This window comes from Pollachius pollachius, assembly GCF_949987615.1.
Source record: "Pollachius pollachius genome assembly, chromosome: 1".
NCBI classification, from domain to species: domain Eukaryota; kingdom Metazoa; phylum Chordata; class Actinopteri; order Gadiformes; family Gadidae; genus Pollachius; species Pollachius pollachius.
In genome coordinates, this window is record NC_136934.1 from 14,242,574 (window position 1) to 14,259,774 (window position 17,201).

The window sequence follows — 17,201 nt, forward strand, 5'->3', positions numbered from 1 at the left end:
CAGAATGAGAGAGAAAGATAAGAGAGAGAGGGAGGGAGAGATAAAGAGAATAGACAGAGATGGAGAAAGACATAGAGAGAGAGAGCAAGAGAGATAGAGGGAGAGGGAGAGGGAGAGAGAGAGATGCTGAGTTAAGAGAGTGGCAGATGGAAGAGAGTGAAGGACAGGATTGTATAGGAAGGAACAAAAAAGAGAAAGAGGAGGGGAGAGAAAAGCGTACAAGAAAGTGGCAGAGGGAGGAAGTAGGGAGCAAGAATCAACTGAATGAATGCTTGCAAAGAGAGGGCGGGAGGGAGGGAGAGAGAGAGAGTGGGAGGAGGAGAAGAAGGAGCGAAGAAGGCCCGCTTACTTTGGCAGTCTCCCAGGCCATCTGTGTTGCCGTGCTCCACGTCCTGCTCAAAGCTGGATCTGCAGGGTACAGAGACATCACGGTCAGCACTCCATCTCACAACATCATGCCACACTAGCAGGGGCCACGCAGCCCGCACCACCAGGCTAACAACACGCTAACAACGCAGTAACCAGCCCATGACCACTCCCCACTGACGTCAGAAACTCCAGCCAATCACAAGGCTGGAGTTTAGGGTTAGAATCACCAAAAAACAACATCAGCTGCTGAACATGATCACCATAGAACACCATCAATGCTTTTTATTCATGACTCCAAAACTGGAGATGCTGGAAGAAAAATAGATCCTAGCCGAGAGGGACCGATGCAGGGAAAGTTGGGAGCCTTGATTTTATCAGTCCTTAGTTAACCGGCTCCCCCTAGTAACCCTGTTGAAGTCTTCTGAATATTGCCATCCAGCTACAGCTGAAATAAGAGGTTCTTCAGGGTTCAGTGAGGGAGACATGATGTTTTGGTCCCGATCACATGGTCCAGGACCTGGGATAGTGGTCCAGTAAGGGATAACAATCCCCACGTGGGGAGGGCCATGACAGGGGGAAGAGTGCAACAGAGGGTGAGAGCGAGACCAGGCGGGGGGAGAGGGAGAGGGGGGGGGGGGAAGAGAGCGAGAGACAGAGACAGAGAGAGGTTAAAACATGTTATTTTCCATGGCAAGCTGTGTCGAGACCAGTCCGTTTTTTCTCTTTTTTCTTCAAGACCACCAAGCAGGCAGTAAGGAGATCAGGGCAACGGAGCGCACCAACTGTCATCCAGGATCACGGTCACGCACGACAGGCCCTTCTCAGCCGTCCTCCCCTCCCCCCAGCAGTCCACCCACTCCTGGTCCTCCTCACCCACGGCCACATCACAGCACAGCCCGGGAGGGATATGATTTCCCCCAAAACCACACCACCCACCCTCCCACCCGGTACTAATCAGAAACCCGACGGCCGACTAGAAACAACCCACCAAACAGAATTTGCTGGACCGGAGAATGAGATGATGTCAACAAGTGGGCTTGCCCCCGCAACATGCGGGACATCTAGGAGGGGAAACAACAACAAGTGCTCATCCCGTGGCTGTAGCCATGGTGCTATGTTTAATCAGCTTATCTGATTCGCTTGACATAGGCAAGCATCGTTGGGGAAGCAGACGCAGGAGTTGTGCAATTAAACCTGCCTAAGCACGAATGCCATCTGAGCACTCTCTGCAGCTAATGGATGTCACGATGGCTTTGTGGAGCCGTCTGGTGTCTTCGGTAGCACTGAGTACTAAGCTCGAGTTAAGCAAAGGTATCACTGTGTAGACCAGTTGTGACACACGTTTGGCGACACACCGGGACTGTAATAGGCACATGGAGCAGCAATTTGTTGTTTGGCTTTGTCTGTTAGACTATTACCAGAGGTTTTTTTCGATCCACCCATCAGCATACAGATGGATTACCAACAAGCAGTCGCAACGCAGAGAGAGTGCCTACGATTTCATTACTTTTTGTGTGTTAAGAAAACAAACGTCAGTGTGAAGCCCCCGATACAAAGGTTCTGAATCCCTCTGCCCGTTTACGAGGCAGAGGGATATAAGGCACTGGCTCTGTTTGCATGAGGCTGATGCTGCAGTATGTTGGCTAAAGGTCCCAGGGAAACCACATGAGGCATATTAGATTCACCATCATGCTGTACGTGTAGAAGGCCTATGGGGGTTAGGAGTTAGGAGGGGTTATGGAGTCCCTGAGCAGCAAGGGTTGGACTCTCCTGAATCAGATTCAATCCCTTTGTGAAATAAGACAGAAGTGTATCTTGAGAAAACATGTATGTAATTAAATTGTGTTTTGTATCTGAAAAGAAAACATAATCATATAGATCTGTTTTTAAACTGAATTGAGAAATTGTTTACGCGTAATGTATTCTTAGTCATGCCCTGTTGCTGCATACGCCTAGTTTACATAACATGAATAATACTGTTGAGGATGATGGCCAATGGCTTGCCACCATGTGCCTGGTCAGGGGGGTGACGGGGGGGCAAGCTGCTTCTAGGAACTATAAGAGGCATATCTCTACATGAGAAATCTGGCACGCTCACACTAGAGGCCAGATGGAGGAGGAGAGGAAGGAGCCAGCAGCGGCAGAGCAATAAGAGGGAAGACTGGACAAAAACTACCACTAACAACAACTAACTAACTACTATTAGAATGGTATAAATGAAAAGAAAACACAAATGTAAAGAGAGATGGATGCATCTATACATGCATCTGTCTCTCTTGTCCTTCATGTTTTCCTACAGATGTACATGCATACAAACAGACAGACATACACACATATTGACTGATGGATGGTAGATACATTGTCTGAAATATATATATATATATATATATATTTTAGCCTTGTAAGCTGTCCTCCACATCCTCCCATGTGTGCAGCCTGGTCAACGTATTGGTTAGCTCAGCACACACTGACCGACCCTGAAGGTCCTAATACTTCATTTTGCTCACTTAGAAATAATGTACAGAGCAGGAGTGAGGTCCCATGACCTACTAATGTCTCCGTGTCCACCAACTGGAAACTCCATCAGAACGCAACCTCCGCTTTAGAAAATAATCATCATTCCTACCGTCAATTGTGTGTGTGAGTGCGTGTGTGGCGTGCACGCCAATACCATTAAACTGCCAGATACACATACACACTCACTCACCGACCCACACACATATGCGTTTCGGTTCGTCGTCGCGCCAGGCCAATCATATTCGGTCAAGAGGATCGCATTCGTTCAGCGTCAACCAGCGAGTGGAGCGCTGGACGAAATGTTATTTTTTCCCCACCACGAAACTCCATATGCTGTTTGTTCAAAAAGCATGATCTGGTTCTGAGTCGTAGCTATAGCCACTAATTATAGTGACCACTACCCCTGGGCTCCCCTCCCCCCTTAGCCAGGGCCCCAGGGTGAACCGTTCTTTCCTTCCATCCACTCCCCAAACCGCCCTGTCAGATGAATCGCGGAACACCGAACCTCAAAATCAGACGGATGACCAAGAGAGGAGGACCAGAACAACCCGACGATGTTGGATAACAGCATATAACAGCATCAAAAGGTTAAAACATGGCAGTAACACCAAGATCATTGTTATCATCTTTATGTGCTAGAATGTGCGCAACGGTAGTTTTGAAGCGAAATCTGCTTGCCAGGCTAAAGTAAGTACAGTCTTTGGATTTGATTGGGAAGGATTGGATTATAGCCATATGCAATTTTATGAGCCATAACATGTTTAGTGCAAAACAATATAAAATATTTATTTGCTGTAAAAGTAGTCGTAAACATAATGTTGTTTCAATGCTACCGCTGCTGATTTATTAGCTTAGCTTCCGGTGGCACTTGCTGCTTACTTTGTGTTGAGGAACACTTCTCTGCAGGCGCCTTCCTGTACCCAGCCACAGTAAGGGTCTCTGGAAGCGATACAGGACCTGAAAACACACACACGCACACACACACACACACACACACACACACTCGGTTTAAATCACCATAATTTTTCCGCATCTGAGTCATAAGAGAGAGAGAGAGAGAGAGAGAGAAAGAGAGAGACAGAGGGAGGGACAGAGAGAGGGACAGACAGCGAGTGTGTCAGACAGACAGACAGACAGACAGACAGACAGACAGACAGACAGACAGACAGACAGACAGACAGAACTCACTTCTTGCATCTGCCGTGTCGCTCGCAGCGGGACAGCGGCACCTTCACCACGCAGGAGGTGAAGGCCACCCACAGCGCGTGGCTCCTGCTGTCTACCTGGATGCTGATGATGCGCTTGTCTTCCACGCCGTCCACGCTGCACCTGCAGGCAGGGGCGGAAGATGAGGAGGAGGAGGAGGAGGGGGGGGGGGAGGAAGAGTTGTGGATGAGAGGCTGCTCAATAAAAGAAAAATGATGTCTCCCGTTTGAATTCAATACAAACATATTGACGCAGCTTCTCTCTATCTCATCTACCTCTCCACCTCGCTCTCTTTCTTTCTATCTGTCTATCCATTGATATCTTTCTATCTATCTATCTATCTATTTATCTATCTATCTATCTTTTTATTTCATCTTTCAATCTATCAATCTAACTATCTATCAATCAATCAATCAATCAATCAATCAATCAATCAATCAATCCATCAATCCATCCATCCATCCATCCATCCATCCATCCATCCATCCATCCATCCATCCATCCATCTATCTATCTATCTATCTATCTATCTATCTATCTATCTATCTATCTATCTATCTATCTATCTATCTATCTATCTAATTATGAATCTTTCTATCCATTTATCTACTTGTCTATCTTTTTATTTGATCTCTCTAGTCCATCTATCTTTTTATCATTCTATCTATCCATCTATCTTTCCTGGTATTGTTTTACCCATCCAGAGTATCTATCTGTCGATCCATCTCTCTGTCTGTCTATGTGTTTTTCTGTCAGTCTGTACATGTCATTTGGGGACAGAATAGGATAATGACCGGTGAGAGAATTCAAAACAATGTTCTGTGGTTTTAAACACAGAACACAAAGGGCCAAGCAGATAAAGCCCTGCAGGTCAGACATTAACAAACATAATACCAGCAGACAATAGAAGGTTCCGGAAGAGAGAGTGGGAGAGCGGGAGAGATATAGTAAAATAAAGAACAAGAGAGGCGTCATGATGGATATAAACACAGACAGATGGGCAATGTGAGCAGTCAGTAATAACACTTAGCAACTGTTAACCCCCTATAGCACCAGCGCTCACCCCCCTTCTCCCACTCGGTCCTCCAAAGACCCTCCCTCCCCACTGCCACTCCCTAACCTACTTTGTTTATCCCACCCCACCTCCCAGCTCCCAGCTCCCAGCCCCCTAGATGCTAATCTCTCTGGGTGTGTCCAGCACGGCTCTCTCTATTCTCCTCTCCATCCAGTCCTCTCGGCATTCAGGGATTTAAGCTCCTCCCTCTCCTCCCACCCCCTACCCTCACATCGCCCCCCCCCCCCCCACATTAAAACTCTCAATTAGGACTAAGAGTCCATCCACACTGGGCGATGGGTGCGCAACAGCCAGGGCTGAACGCTGATCCAGTAATACAGGCAGTACAGCCGCGGCAGGCCGGCAGGAAGGCAAAGGGGCAGCCATGCAAAGTCACTTACTGTAAGCCTGTGAAGCCAGATGGCCAGCAGCCAGCCAGGGCTACGCTGCTTCTGCTGCCATAAGCAGCCAGGAGAGGGGTGGGGGGAGATGATGGGGGGGGGTGGGGGGCATGCATGAGTCGCGAGGGAGTGGTAAGCAGGGGATAGTTGGGGGGGCTGGTTGGGGGGGTGATGGTAGTGGGGGAAGGGTGGGATGGCGTGCCGTCCTTCATCCGTGCCACACTGCACATCACATGGGGAGAGGACGCGACCTTGAGAGACCAGTGCTCCGCTGCGGCTGTGCGCGTGTGTGTGTCTGTGTGTGTGTGTGTCTGTGTGTGTGTCTGTGTGTGTGTGTGTGTGTGTGTGTGTGTACCGCGTTCCTGGGGCCTGACGTTTCCTTACAGTGACTCATTCTGCCCTCGGTGCCTCTTTAATGTATTGTAGGGCCTCCGCTATCCATCCACTGTTCCATGGCTCTCGCTCCCCCACCTAAAACCCCTCATCTCATTATTGGACTTGGCAGAGCCAACGTGTGCTTGATTTTCTTTTCTCATTGGATTCTATTGAAAATACCAACGGTCTCCCTCCCCCCACCGCTTTGCAAGCACGCACACACACACACACACACACACACATACACAAACGCACACACATGCACACACACACACACACACACACACACACACACACACACACACACACACACACACACACACACACACACACACACACACACAACCACATGCACAAATGCATGTGGCCACAGCCACAGCCGCTCAATGTATTAGCTAATATTCCAGTGTGGCTCTGAAGACTAACAGAGACCTATGTGTGTGTGTGTGTGTGTGTGTGTGTGTGTGTGTGTGTTTCTTTGTGTTTCCTTTAATCAGCCAGAGTTTCTGAGGAGCTTGTCTTTGCTGCGGTGGCGAGCCGCAGCGCTACGCCATACAGGGCCCGGGGTTCTGGGTCTTTAATTTAGTAGCTGTGGTTGGGCAGAGTGTAACCTGATAAAACTCTTCTAAATGATAGAGAAGCCATCTGGCAGGCTGGCCGGCCCAGGCAGCTCCGGGTTAGCTCTGATGAGGCCGGTGGCTTGGTGGCTTGGCTCTTGGGGGTGACGGTTGGAAACATGTAAAGTCACACACGCACATGCTTCGACGCCGCTGAAACAATAAGCGCGTCCTTTTTTTGGCTCCCTGTTGCTCTTAACTACAGCTCCTCTGTTTGTTTCTCTCTTTCTGATGCGCATGAACAGACTTTCTCTGTGTTCCGTTTGTTTCGAACACATACATGGACACACAATGCCGACACAGCAACACACACATACAGACACTCACAGACAAACACACTAACACTCGTACCCACAACTAGACACACGTACACACAAAGGCCCATGAGAAGAGCGTACCTCTCGGGGTTGTAGACGTTGAGCTCCTCCAGAAAGAGGCTGTCGTTGAGGAAGCCGCTGTCCATCTTGGCCAAGAACTTGAGGATGATGCCCCTCTCCGATCCCAGGAACACCACCGTGTGGTTGCTGTAGGGCCCCGCCTCGTTGTCCACGGCGATGCGCGTCAGACGGTACCTGGAGACGGCAGATCGGGAACACAGGGTGAAATCCATCAGCCATGTCGCACAGTCACATGTGTTGTGTGGTGTGATGACATGGGTGGTCAACCACAATATAGGGACATCCAATCTATTAGCAATTAACAACAATTATATCAATCAATCAATCTTCTCAGAATGAATAATGTAAATCGTGCCTGATATGTATTGAGAAATTATAATTATTTTTATGAATTAATAGTTTGTCAAACTGAAATGTGAGTATGTTTTCCTCCTGTTGACATCTGTCTCCAGACCACCTCAAGCCACTGCCATCAGGGCTGCTTAGCAGTATTTAAGAGTCCTTTTTACACATAGATTATGCAAAGACATGGCTCGATATTTAAATAATTGATGGGATGATGGAACCTATCCAGGAATCGAAGAGTTCCTTTTTCAGCTTCATCAACAACTTAATAAAGGTTATCTGTATATCAGAGCTCCGTATTTGATGCAAGATCCTTGATCTATAAAAAAGAAAACCATTTGAATGGATGGCTGCTTTGAATATCATTGTAGTATCACCAAGAATGCAGCCCCCACCAACACCACAGTACCCAGAAGAAAGATCCTCCATTTTGTTCGCTGCTACACAGCCTCACATAGCTCAGTTCTCTTGGCTACCTCGATGATTTGATCTGATCAAACAATAACAGCATACTCAAGGTCTGACGCAGTTTAAACCAATTCAAGTACAACAGAGGCTCCAAGGACTATGTCGATGGGGATTTAGTCTTATTGAAGTAACACAATCTCAAGGTCCAAGACTTGCAGTGCCAACACCCTGTTCAGATTAATAGGACTCTGGAGAGGGTTATTCCTAAGAGCACCATCACTATGCTTCCCGGTGATTGTGTCCAGCTCGCTAATGTCTATGCCAGAGGAGTGCAGATAGAATTTTCTTCTCCTTCCAATTTAGGACAAAAAGCCGCTGTTGGATCCCAAGATGACCCTCCAGAGCAGGGAGAGGATTAAGTACCGTTACCAATTCAGTTTCCAGCTAACCTCTTTGACTCAAGACTTATACCCAATACCAGGACTGTGACATGGATACGACATACTGCTTCTCTCTCTCTCTCGCGCGCTCTCTCGCTCTCTCGCTCTCCTCCGAAATGCGTACATAAATGTAATGCCTTAATGCCATAATGCTTTTAACCAATGCCTCTGACTCACATGTTAAGACATGCACAATGCCATTTCAAATAAAAATAATACTGTCTGGTCTGGTATTATATAAAAGATGAAAATGCTGCTTCATCCGTAATGTGGTTATGAGATATAAAATGCATTAAATTAATGAAGACAAAGCACTGTGGAGCAACCTTGATGAAAGCCATTCGAGCAACAAATGTAGGCCACACACAGTTGAAATGGCTGCGAGAGAAGAGTTATTAAACAAATCATTTCCAAAACGCATTAATAATGGATGCTATTCCCCGTGTCCAAAATGCTGCTGCTACAGAGAGCAGCCATGTGCGAGAAAGTTTACCCAGGCTATTTCAATTCCATCTGAAATCCCACCTGAAATTTGAAATGGCTGCACATTAAATGGACTTTTCAAAACTGGAGGCTTTTTTTGGGGGGCCGCTTTCTCCTTGCCAATCAGATGGCAGTCGGCTGTCCCATATCCACAGGGACTGGCAGGGTTATTGGGACTAGGTGCAGCAGCCAACAGCCAGACAGACCTTGATGATCAAACGAATATAGCCCTAGTGCTGGGGCTTAGGGCGACAGGCTCCGCTCCAGAAACACTACCCGACTGCCAACACTGGCAATTAAAAAAAAATTGAAAAACAGCATTACCTCATATATTTACTCCTTTAGAAGGGTCTCACATTTCGCATACAAATGCATGCAAATACCTCACTTTGAGCATGTGCACCTCCTTTGAAACCACATTGAGGCCATGCATACCATTAGACCCCTGGCTCCACTCCAGGATTCACAGCATAAGGAGTAATAAAGGGAGAAAGGTTGGTTTACTGACCGAACCATGGTCTTCAGGAACCAGGGCCTGTTGGCGATGGAAGGCACCGCCTCGTCCATCAGAGGATGCATCTTCACGAAGTTGAGCGTGTCATCGGGGAACTCGTTGGAGAGCTTGTACCTCTCCGCAGACCTGGTACCGGCACAGCAACCGGGCCTGAGGGAACCAGGAGGAGGAGGAAGAGGAGGAGGAGGAAGAGGAAGAGGGGGGAGAGGAGAAGGAGGAGGAGGAGGAGGAGGAGGAGGAAGAGGATGAGGGGGAAGAGGAGAAGGAGGAGGAAGAGGAGGAGGAGGAGAGGAGGAAAATAACATAGAAGAATGAGGTGTAGAGCAAGGACAGGGGTGAGATGATGAGGAGGAAGAGATTAATGTGTAGAGAAATGGAGGAGAATGAGGAAGGGGTAGGGTGCAGAGGGTAGGAGATGAGAGAGATGGATATAGAAAGGTGTGTAAGAATATGGGATTTGGACCAAAGGTGTTGAAAGGTGGGGAGGGGAAAATATGAAAGTGTAGGGGAAGTGAAAGAGGGAGAGAAAAGAAAAGAACAACAGCAAAAGAAAACAAATGAATGAATTCAGGGATCAGGGATAGAATCAGGGATAGAATACATATACATATTGGATTGACCGGAGACGTCCTGGCCAGGCCGGGTACACAAAGCAAAACAATTACAGCTATTTCCTCTCGAGGATCGATCAAAGTTATTAACAAGAAGACAGAATTGCTGAATTCCTCCGGCGTTCTGTTAAATAGGATTTCAGGTTAGCAGCGAGTACAAGCATCCGAATGAAACCGTGATGTATTCCATCCGTCAGACTCCTTTACAGGGGGCATCGTGGGACATTTATGAAAAAAATAAATTTGCTCTTGATAGCAGATTCTCTTCGTAGCCATCTCAACTCTGAGAGCTTGTTAAACCCCTTCCTGGTACATCCCTTTATATTCTACAGCAGAGCCAGATCCTCTTTGGTGAAGGGGAAGGTGGAGAGCGGGATGACAACCTTCCCCATTGTCTAGTCGTTTTGCTCTGCGCAGACGAAAAGGCACCGGAGAAGGAAAATTACATCAACCCCATTAACCGGCAATTACAGATCGTTAACACCTGCACTGGTTCAACATAAACATGTGATTTTATTCTAATTTGGGAGAGATTGTTTCAACTCACATCATACACACACGGACGCACACACAAACAAACAGACACACACACTCAAACACAAAGACATACACCCAGATACCAGTCATACAGAAAACCCAAAAGGAATCAAGCCAGCGAAGAACAGAGCAGGTTTCCTGTTTGTGAGCGATCGTCTCCTATGCCATATGGTGAGACAGACGAAGACGCAGACACGCACGCACAACAGCATATTCGCTCGTGTCGGGTTTCAACAATTATCGTGGCCCAGATCTGTGTGCCAAAGCTGTTTTTTCTTTTCTTCTCGAGGACAGGAGAGAAGCTCTTAGCTGGCTAATTGGAAAGCTGCAGATAGGAGATTGATCAGGCTGCCGCATTTGTAAAATTAGCCAGTCATCTGTAAAATGATCTCATGCATCATTTGCTGATAGCAAATACAGCCCCTAGCCCCCCCCCCAGTGATGCTGCTGTGTTTCAGAGGGGGATGAGGTAATGGGTAGGCGGTATCCACGGCTTCTCTGTAGAGATAGCTTTGTGTTTGTTCATGCGAGTGTGAGTGTGGGTGTGTGTTTGATCATGCGAGTGTGTGCGTGTTTGTTCATGAAAGTGTGTGTGTTTGTGTGTGTTTGTTTCAGTGTGTCTGTGCGTTAACACGTTTGTATTGGGTGTTTGATAGGCGCAGAGATGATTTCAGGTACTTTCCATGAGAAGAGATCCTCTCTGCTAAGGCCTCATAGACGAGGACGGAGAACAGAGAGCTCAAGTGTCGAAAAAAAAGATGATAAAAAGAGATGAAAGATAAAATTGTGCGTGTGTGCACGTGTGTGTGTGTGTGTGTGTGTGTGTGTGTGTGTGTGTGTGTGTGTGTGTGTGTGTGTGTGTGTATGTTTTACCTGGGCTTTGGAACCCTCTCCTCAGGAACAGGTGTCCAGGTGGAGTCAGGGGATTTCTGCTCTTTGAAGCGGCCTGTGAAGGTGTTGGCTATCTCCGCCATGTCGTAGGCACACACCGCAGACCCAGGAATACTGCGGAGCGCAAATCAAACACATAAATCCTCCTCCGCCATCAAAGTAACACCTTTTCTTTTACTCCCCTTTCCATTCCTTTCCCAGTCTGGATTATCAAGTTGAGACACACAAAAAGAGACATTTTGGATTCATGTCTATGTGCTGCTTGGATATCTAGTCAAAACATGCTTTTTTGTTATGTACATAATTGCTTTACAAAAATATCTCTCTGCCAACTTGCATGTCGAATTTAATTTAATTGAGACAATTTTTTGCACAATTGTAAATGTTTATTCTAAGCAAATCCATTTACGACTGGTGTCTGTCCATGAACAGATAAAGACAGTGGATTTCTCTCTGAAATATCACTGGCACAATTCCTTATTATAGATTTTTCAAAATGAAAACGAAGTTCCATTCCATGGCCGCATTAGACTGGGGTTCCCCAAAAGCCCGAAGGCGATGGTAAGTTCACCATGAGTCCACTGTGAGGCTAAAAATATGGTTAACAGATGATCTTATTATTGCCATTTACTTCTCAGAGACAGCGTCCATCTTGTGACACTGTAGCCATGGAGCCACCGGCTATATCTCCATGTCCTTCTGAATAAATGCATAGCATCGCACTGACTCACAGCTTTTTATTTATCACCCGTCTGCTCACAGAAATAAAACCAAGACACCATTTACTCTCCATAAATCATGCTATGGAATGTGAATTTCCCTCTGTCACTCTCTCTCTCTCTCACTCTCTCTCTCTCTTTTTCATTATCTCATTTAATGTATTTTGATTCAGTTCGTCTCGTTGGTGGATAAAGAGTGTTGGGTTATTCAGAGTTTTGAGACTGTTACATCATGGATCAGACAGCGGGTGCAGACGCGGGGGAGACAGCGTGCACAAGGACAGTATTATGGAGGTCTGGGGTCAGAGACCTTCTCCATCTCCAGATATGGCACAGCAATCATCCTCACTGTTTACAGACGTAAGTTCAGTCCCAATGCCAATACCACTGCCAGGGGAGGCGGGATGATGTCTAGTAGTAAGTGCTGGTCTTGCAGCCCAAAGGTTCTAGGTTCCAACCTTATTCCATGATGGCTTTCTTATTATTCCATAACCAAGATGTTCACAACCTTTTTACGCCATTGACCCATTTCTAGCACTGAAAATGTTTGCTTTCCTAACTTTCTCTTTCGGGCATATCTTTCAACACAAATTGTTTTCACCAAATCAACATCTGCCGATAATATCAACGTTCCCGTGAACTTAATCGTATCGCTTCTTAACACTAGTTTGTTTGTTGCTTTTAATCACTAGGCAGTCAGTCCGTTTGTATATACAGGATGTCTATGAGACCTTAAACATCGATCCCATATGATATCAGGCGACCCAATTTGAGGTCCCAAACCCAAGGTTGGTAACCACTGCAGTAACCCCTTAACCTGAGCTTCAATCTCTGTAAGTCGCTTTGGATAAAAGTGTCTGCTAAAGCACTGCTATTAAGAAAATACTAAATGCTTAATTAGCAAAACAAATACCTCATATACAAGGCACGCAAGCGTGCCAGGGAGCAAGATAGCCAGTTAGCAAGCCTCTCATGCCTCCAAAGGGTCCGTGCGACGATTAAAAACTGTGAATGCTAGACTGCATTTGGGAAAGGGTTCCCTCTCATTTCACTCCCTGGGTAGGAAACGGATAAATTAACACGCAGGAGAAAAACTCATGCTTAAAAGAACATTAAGTGGCTCCGGTTCGCTTGGTTTTAATGTCTATTAACCATGCCCAATTGCATTGTCACAATCAATTGTCTTATCTGCTAAAAAAGCTCCCATGAAATGGAGAGCTACAATATGTGCCAGCCAGGTTCTATGCCTAAGTGGTCATTTTCAATTTAGAAAGCACCGACCCCCCCCCCCACAGCATCCGTCTCCCACCCACTCACCTGCTTCCTCTCATCTGATATGTACACAAGCGGTTGTAATATCTATACACACAGGAAGAAGGTAAACAACGCAACTAAGAGTACCCTACAATAATTGTCCTTCTTTGCTACTTAAATATACATTCAAAGGGTATGGCAGGTTGTAATATAACTTGTAATCAGAATAAATTGTATGCTAATGCAATGTTTTGGCCATACAACTAAAGCAGGAGCCTTATTGTGTTTTATAGCACAAACGGAAGCACTTTGTTGGAACTTAATACAGCTTCAAAAAAGTCCTCCATCAATTCTTGCATGATTCAATGCGCCGTCAGAACACGGCTTCTTAACTCTCTCTACTCTACGGCCTCAACCCATCGCCGTCGCTCAAGGTACCTGTTGTAGGGCGTGGAGAAGGTCGCCATGACGACGTCCCGCCCATTGATGTGGATGACATTGGTGACGGCCTGCAGGATGTTGAAGTAGAAGTGCGAGTCCCCGGGGATGGAGCAGTTGAGGCGCGACTTGAGGAAGGACGTCCACTGCTTCTCCAGGACACGCTGGGAGCCACCACGGTCGTTCTTGCACACCCTGGCCACCCTCGGAAACACCACCTGACCGGCGGACAGACACACAGACAGAAGCACATCAGTACCGCTCTTCAAACGTCAAGCAAAAGTTACGTTATAATGGCAAAATCCGCCAATCGGATCTATGCTGGAGGAGAACTAAAGAGCGCAGGGAGTGGTTGGAGGAAGAAAGATGCCAGGTCACAGACCAAACACCTCATCAGAAAGTCAAACCCATGTCCCCTCGTCCCCCATTTTATACAGACCTTGATTCGGATTTGGGAGTAAGGCCGCAACAGGCTCCGTGATAGCGAGCAAGTCAGACAGACCATTTCCCATATGGAAGCGGCGCTTGATGCTGTGAACTACTTCCGACCTCTTCTTTGTCACTATACCAAGTAACAGTCGGTCTCTGGTCATTTGATTTTAATAACCACTAAAAATCTGTCTCCTGGGAAGAGCTATATCTTCACACGGTGAAGGTCACTCTTGGTCCCACTGCTTAGAGGCCTCGATACTTAACAGCTTGCGAGGGTACGATTGGAAACCGTGTCAAGTAAACGCCAAATTAAAGACACTGGGGAGGAAGCGTGTGTTTGACAGAGTGTTAAAAGGCTGCACCTGGCAGCGGCAGCAGAATTTCTTTGTTTAAATATAGTTGTATGGAGTCCAGCAGGATAATTGCTAGTCTCTTGTAAGATCGTGTTGTCAGCGGTGTAATTGGTCATAGTCACTGCGTACTTATAGCAATAAATCGAAACCTGAACTCGGATAGCAAATAGGTAAACACAGTGAGAATGGCCTAACCTACACTTAAATCAAATCGACACACGCGCGCACACTCATACTCACACACGTACATACACACACACACACACACACACACACACACACACACACACACACACACACACACACACACACACACACACACACACACAAACTTTGGCAATCAAAAACGAGAAATAGATACCATGCATATATTACTTTAGCAACCTGTACTTCTTATGCCTCAGTGGTTTGTTAGAGTTTTAATATCTATCTATCTTGTTATCCATCTATATATTTAGTAAGTTTCAGATGACAGCACGTTAAAGATTACATCAAGCATTTAAAGGTAAAATAAACAGAAAAAATATTTTATTACTGGACCTGGCCTTTCAGCAGGGTAATAAATAAATTACAACTAACAAATCCAGTTTCCCTAAAATATGTCATTACTCTCTGAACCGTACGGAAAATGTCACAGGAATAATTATACCGCTATTCCGTTCAAAAGACCCGGTGGAATGAATAGACTGATGTGCATGTCAATGTTGACTGTGAATTTATTATCGTGTGTGGCTTTTAGGCTGCCTGTTGTATTCAACACACACACACACACACACACACACACACACACACACACACACACACACACACACACACACACACACACACACACACCCACACACACACATACACACACACATACACACATCAAGTGCTCTGTGCCTGTCTCACCACATTAAAATAATTGTTGAAAAAAAAAATGGAAGGTTAATAAAAAAGATATACTTCACTTTCTGAAAGCTAGTAACTAAGGGATTTCACTATACCAGTTATACAAAACGGGCATAAACAGATTAATAGAACGCCCATCTGGTGAAAAAAAACGGAAAAAGTAGAGGACGGAAAAATTGCTTTTATCTTCCCACCCTGTTTCCTGTATATGTCAGATTTTCCTGAAAGATACACCGGTGGAGTTCCTTTGGGAGAATGCAGAGGTCATTGGTCCAGTTTGTACAGGCCTGGCAGATGCGGACGTGCATTGAGATATATTTAGCCCTCAAAAATGGATTTTCTAGAGACATCCGCATGTTTTTCTATTTCTGCCTCTGCATCCCGTCCCCGGTGTTTATCAATCGCTAAGATGTTGTTCAGACGCCGTGCCGCTCCTGATAGAACTCTGCTCCTTTTACGGAGGCGCCCACTTCCTGTTTGCTTCCTCAGGAACTTCCTGCATCTCCCAGTAAGTAGGTAGTCACCGCTGATTAGCGTCCGAAAAATACAAAACCAACAAAAGGCTCTCTCGCCCTCACCTTTCCCATTGTGTTGTACTCCATCGCTATTTCCCGAAAGAAGAAGTAGATGAAGTCTCCGTAATTGACGGCCTGGACAAAGTAGGGCTCTGCGTGATTTGAAAAAGACAAACAAACCAGAATAAAAAGGAGGATTTGTTACATGTCAGAACAGTTTAGGCTTTGTTGCTTTTACATAGAACATCACAGTGAAAGGTAATGCCGTGTATATGCACTGTATGTCGCAGAAAGGCATTAAGTGCATGTCTTGTGTAACCACATCATTCATCATGCCAACAGGGACATTTTGCATTGAAGTTTAAGGGAGTCCTGTGTATTGGTTTCAGGTTGGCTGAACCTCGGCTTGTTAGTTTAAAGGGCACAGCAATTTCCTGGCCCACCATCACCATCACCAGCGCAGGTTGGCCAAATGACTGCTGCCAACAGAGTGTGAACCGCAGGACGGCCCCTGGTCTTACATGTGGAGCGGTAAGACCCATTCACAGAAGAACTAAGAGGCATAGACACACATATTGACGAACCAACACAAATACACATACACAAAGATCCTACCACATGCAGGCAGGTACGCATTGAAGTAAGCACAGATGTGACCCGAAGACATGCGTACACGTTCACACAAACACACTTACCGATACCCACCCAAGCACATACACACACACACACATGCACAGGCGTTCACGCATAAGCGCGCACAAGTGCCTTACCAAATCATAAATCACACATATACAAAGACACGCTCAGGAATGCGTGTCCAGACTCAGTTTGTTTTCCAACACGTCACTCATGGGCTCATTGGTTCCAAGCTCCAGGACTTGTTTGTTGATCCCTTTCGCTCACCTTTCAGCCACTTGGAGTCGTGTTTGACGGTCCGCAGAGTCGGGCTGTCGCCCAGGCTACGATAGATGACGGCGTCGATGGCCAGGAAGTCTGTCACCGTGGCCGAGTAGAGCTTGCCATCTGGCGGGAGAGATGACGGGAGGGAAAAGAGAGATAAAAGAGATGGAAATTAAGAGAGGGAGGGAGGGGAACCAACAGAAAAGAAGGAGGATAAATAAAGAGTAAGAAAAGAGTGAGAGATAGATGGAGAGAGTGAGAGAGACAAAGGCAAAGAGAGTGTGACAGCGAGATAGAGAGAGAGAGAGAGAGAGAGAGAGAGAGAGAGAGAGAGAGAATAGTGCAGTGAGAGGAATAGGTGAGAGGATTGAAAGAGGGGATATTAAACAAAGCGCAAATAAGCCCAATACAGAAACAAACGCATTCCTGTTCCGTCTGGAAACAGCACAAGCTGTTTCATGGCTGGACCAGCCCAGGGAGACAGAGGAGACCCACAAACTCACCAGGGCGCCAGGGCAGACAACGGGGAGGCT

The 17,201-nt window shown here is 46.4% G+C and overlaps 1 protein-coding gene across 2 annotated transcripts in view; it reads right to left on the reverse strand.

Moving 5' to 3' along the window:
* Window positions 1–17,201, reverse strand: part of sema6a (sema domain, transmembrane domain (TM), and cytoplasmic domain, (semaphorin) 6A) — an 88,170-nt gene that overhangs the window by 19,954 nt on the left and 51,015 nt on the right. For both annotated transcript variants that reach the window (XM_079732380.1, XM_079732379.1), the window contains exons 8-16: window positions 16,672–16,791; window positions 15,832–15,920; window positions 13,578–13,795; window positions 11,149–11,280; window positions 9,122–9,277; window positions 6,938–7,111; window positions 4,075–4,215; window positions 3,766–3,843; window positions 350–408 (exon numbers count right to left, since the gene is read on the reverse strand). In XM_079732380.1, coding sequence (XP_079588506.1) covers window positions 350–408; window positions 3,766–3,843; window positions 4,075–4,215; window positions 6,938–7,111; window positions 9,122–9,277; window positions 11,149–11,280; window positions 13,578–13,795; window positions 15,832–15,920; window positions 16,672–16,791 — 1,167 coding nt within the window. The remainder of the gene's footprint in view (window positions 1–349; window positions 409–3,765; window positions 3,844–4,074; window positions 4,216–6,937; window positions 7,112–9,121; window positions 9,278–11,148; window positions 11,281–13,577; window positions 13,796–15,831; window positions 15,921–16,671; window positions 16,792–17,201) is intronic.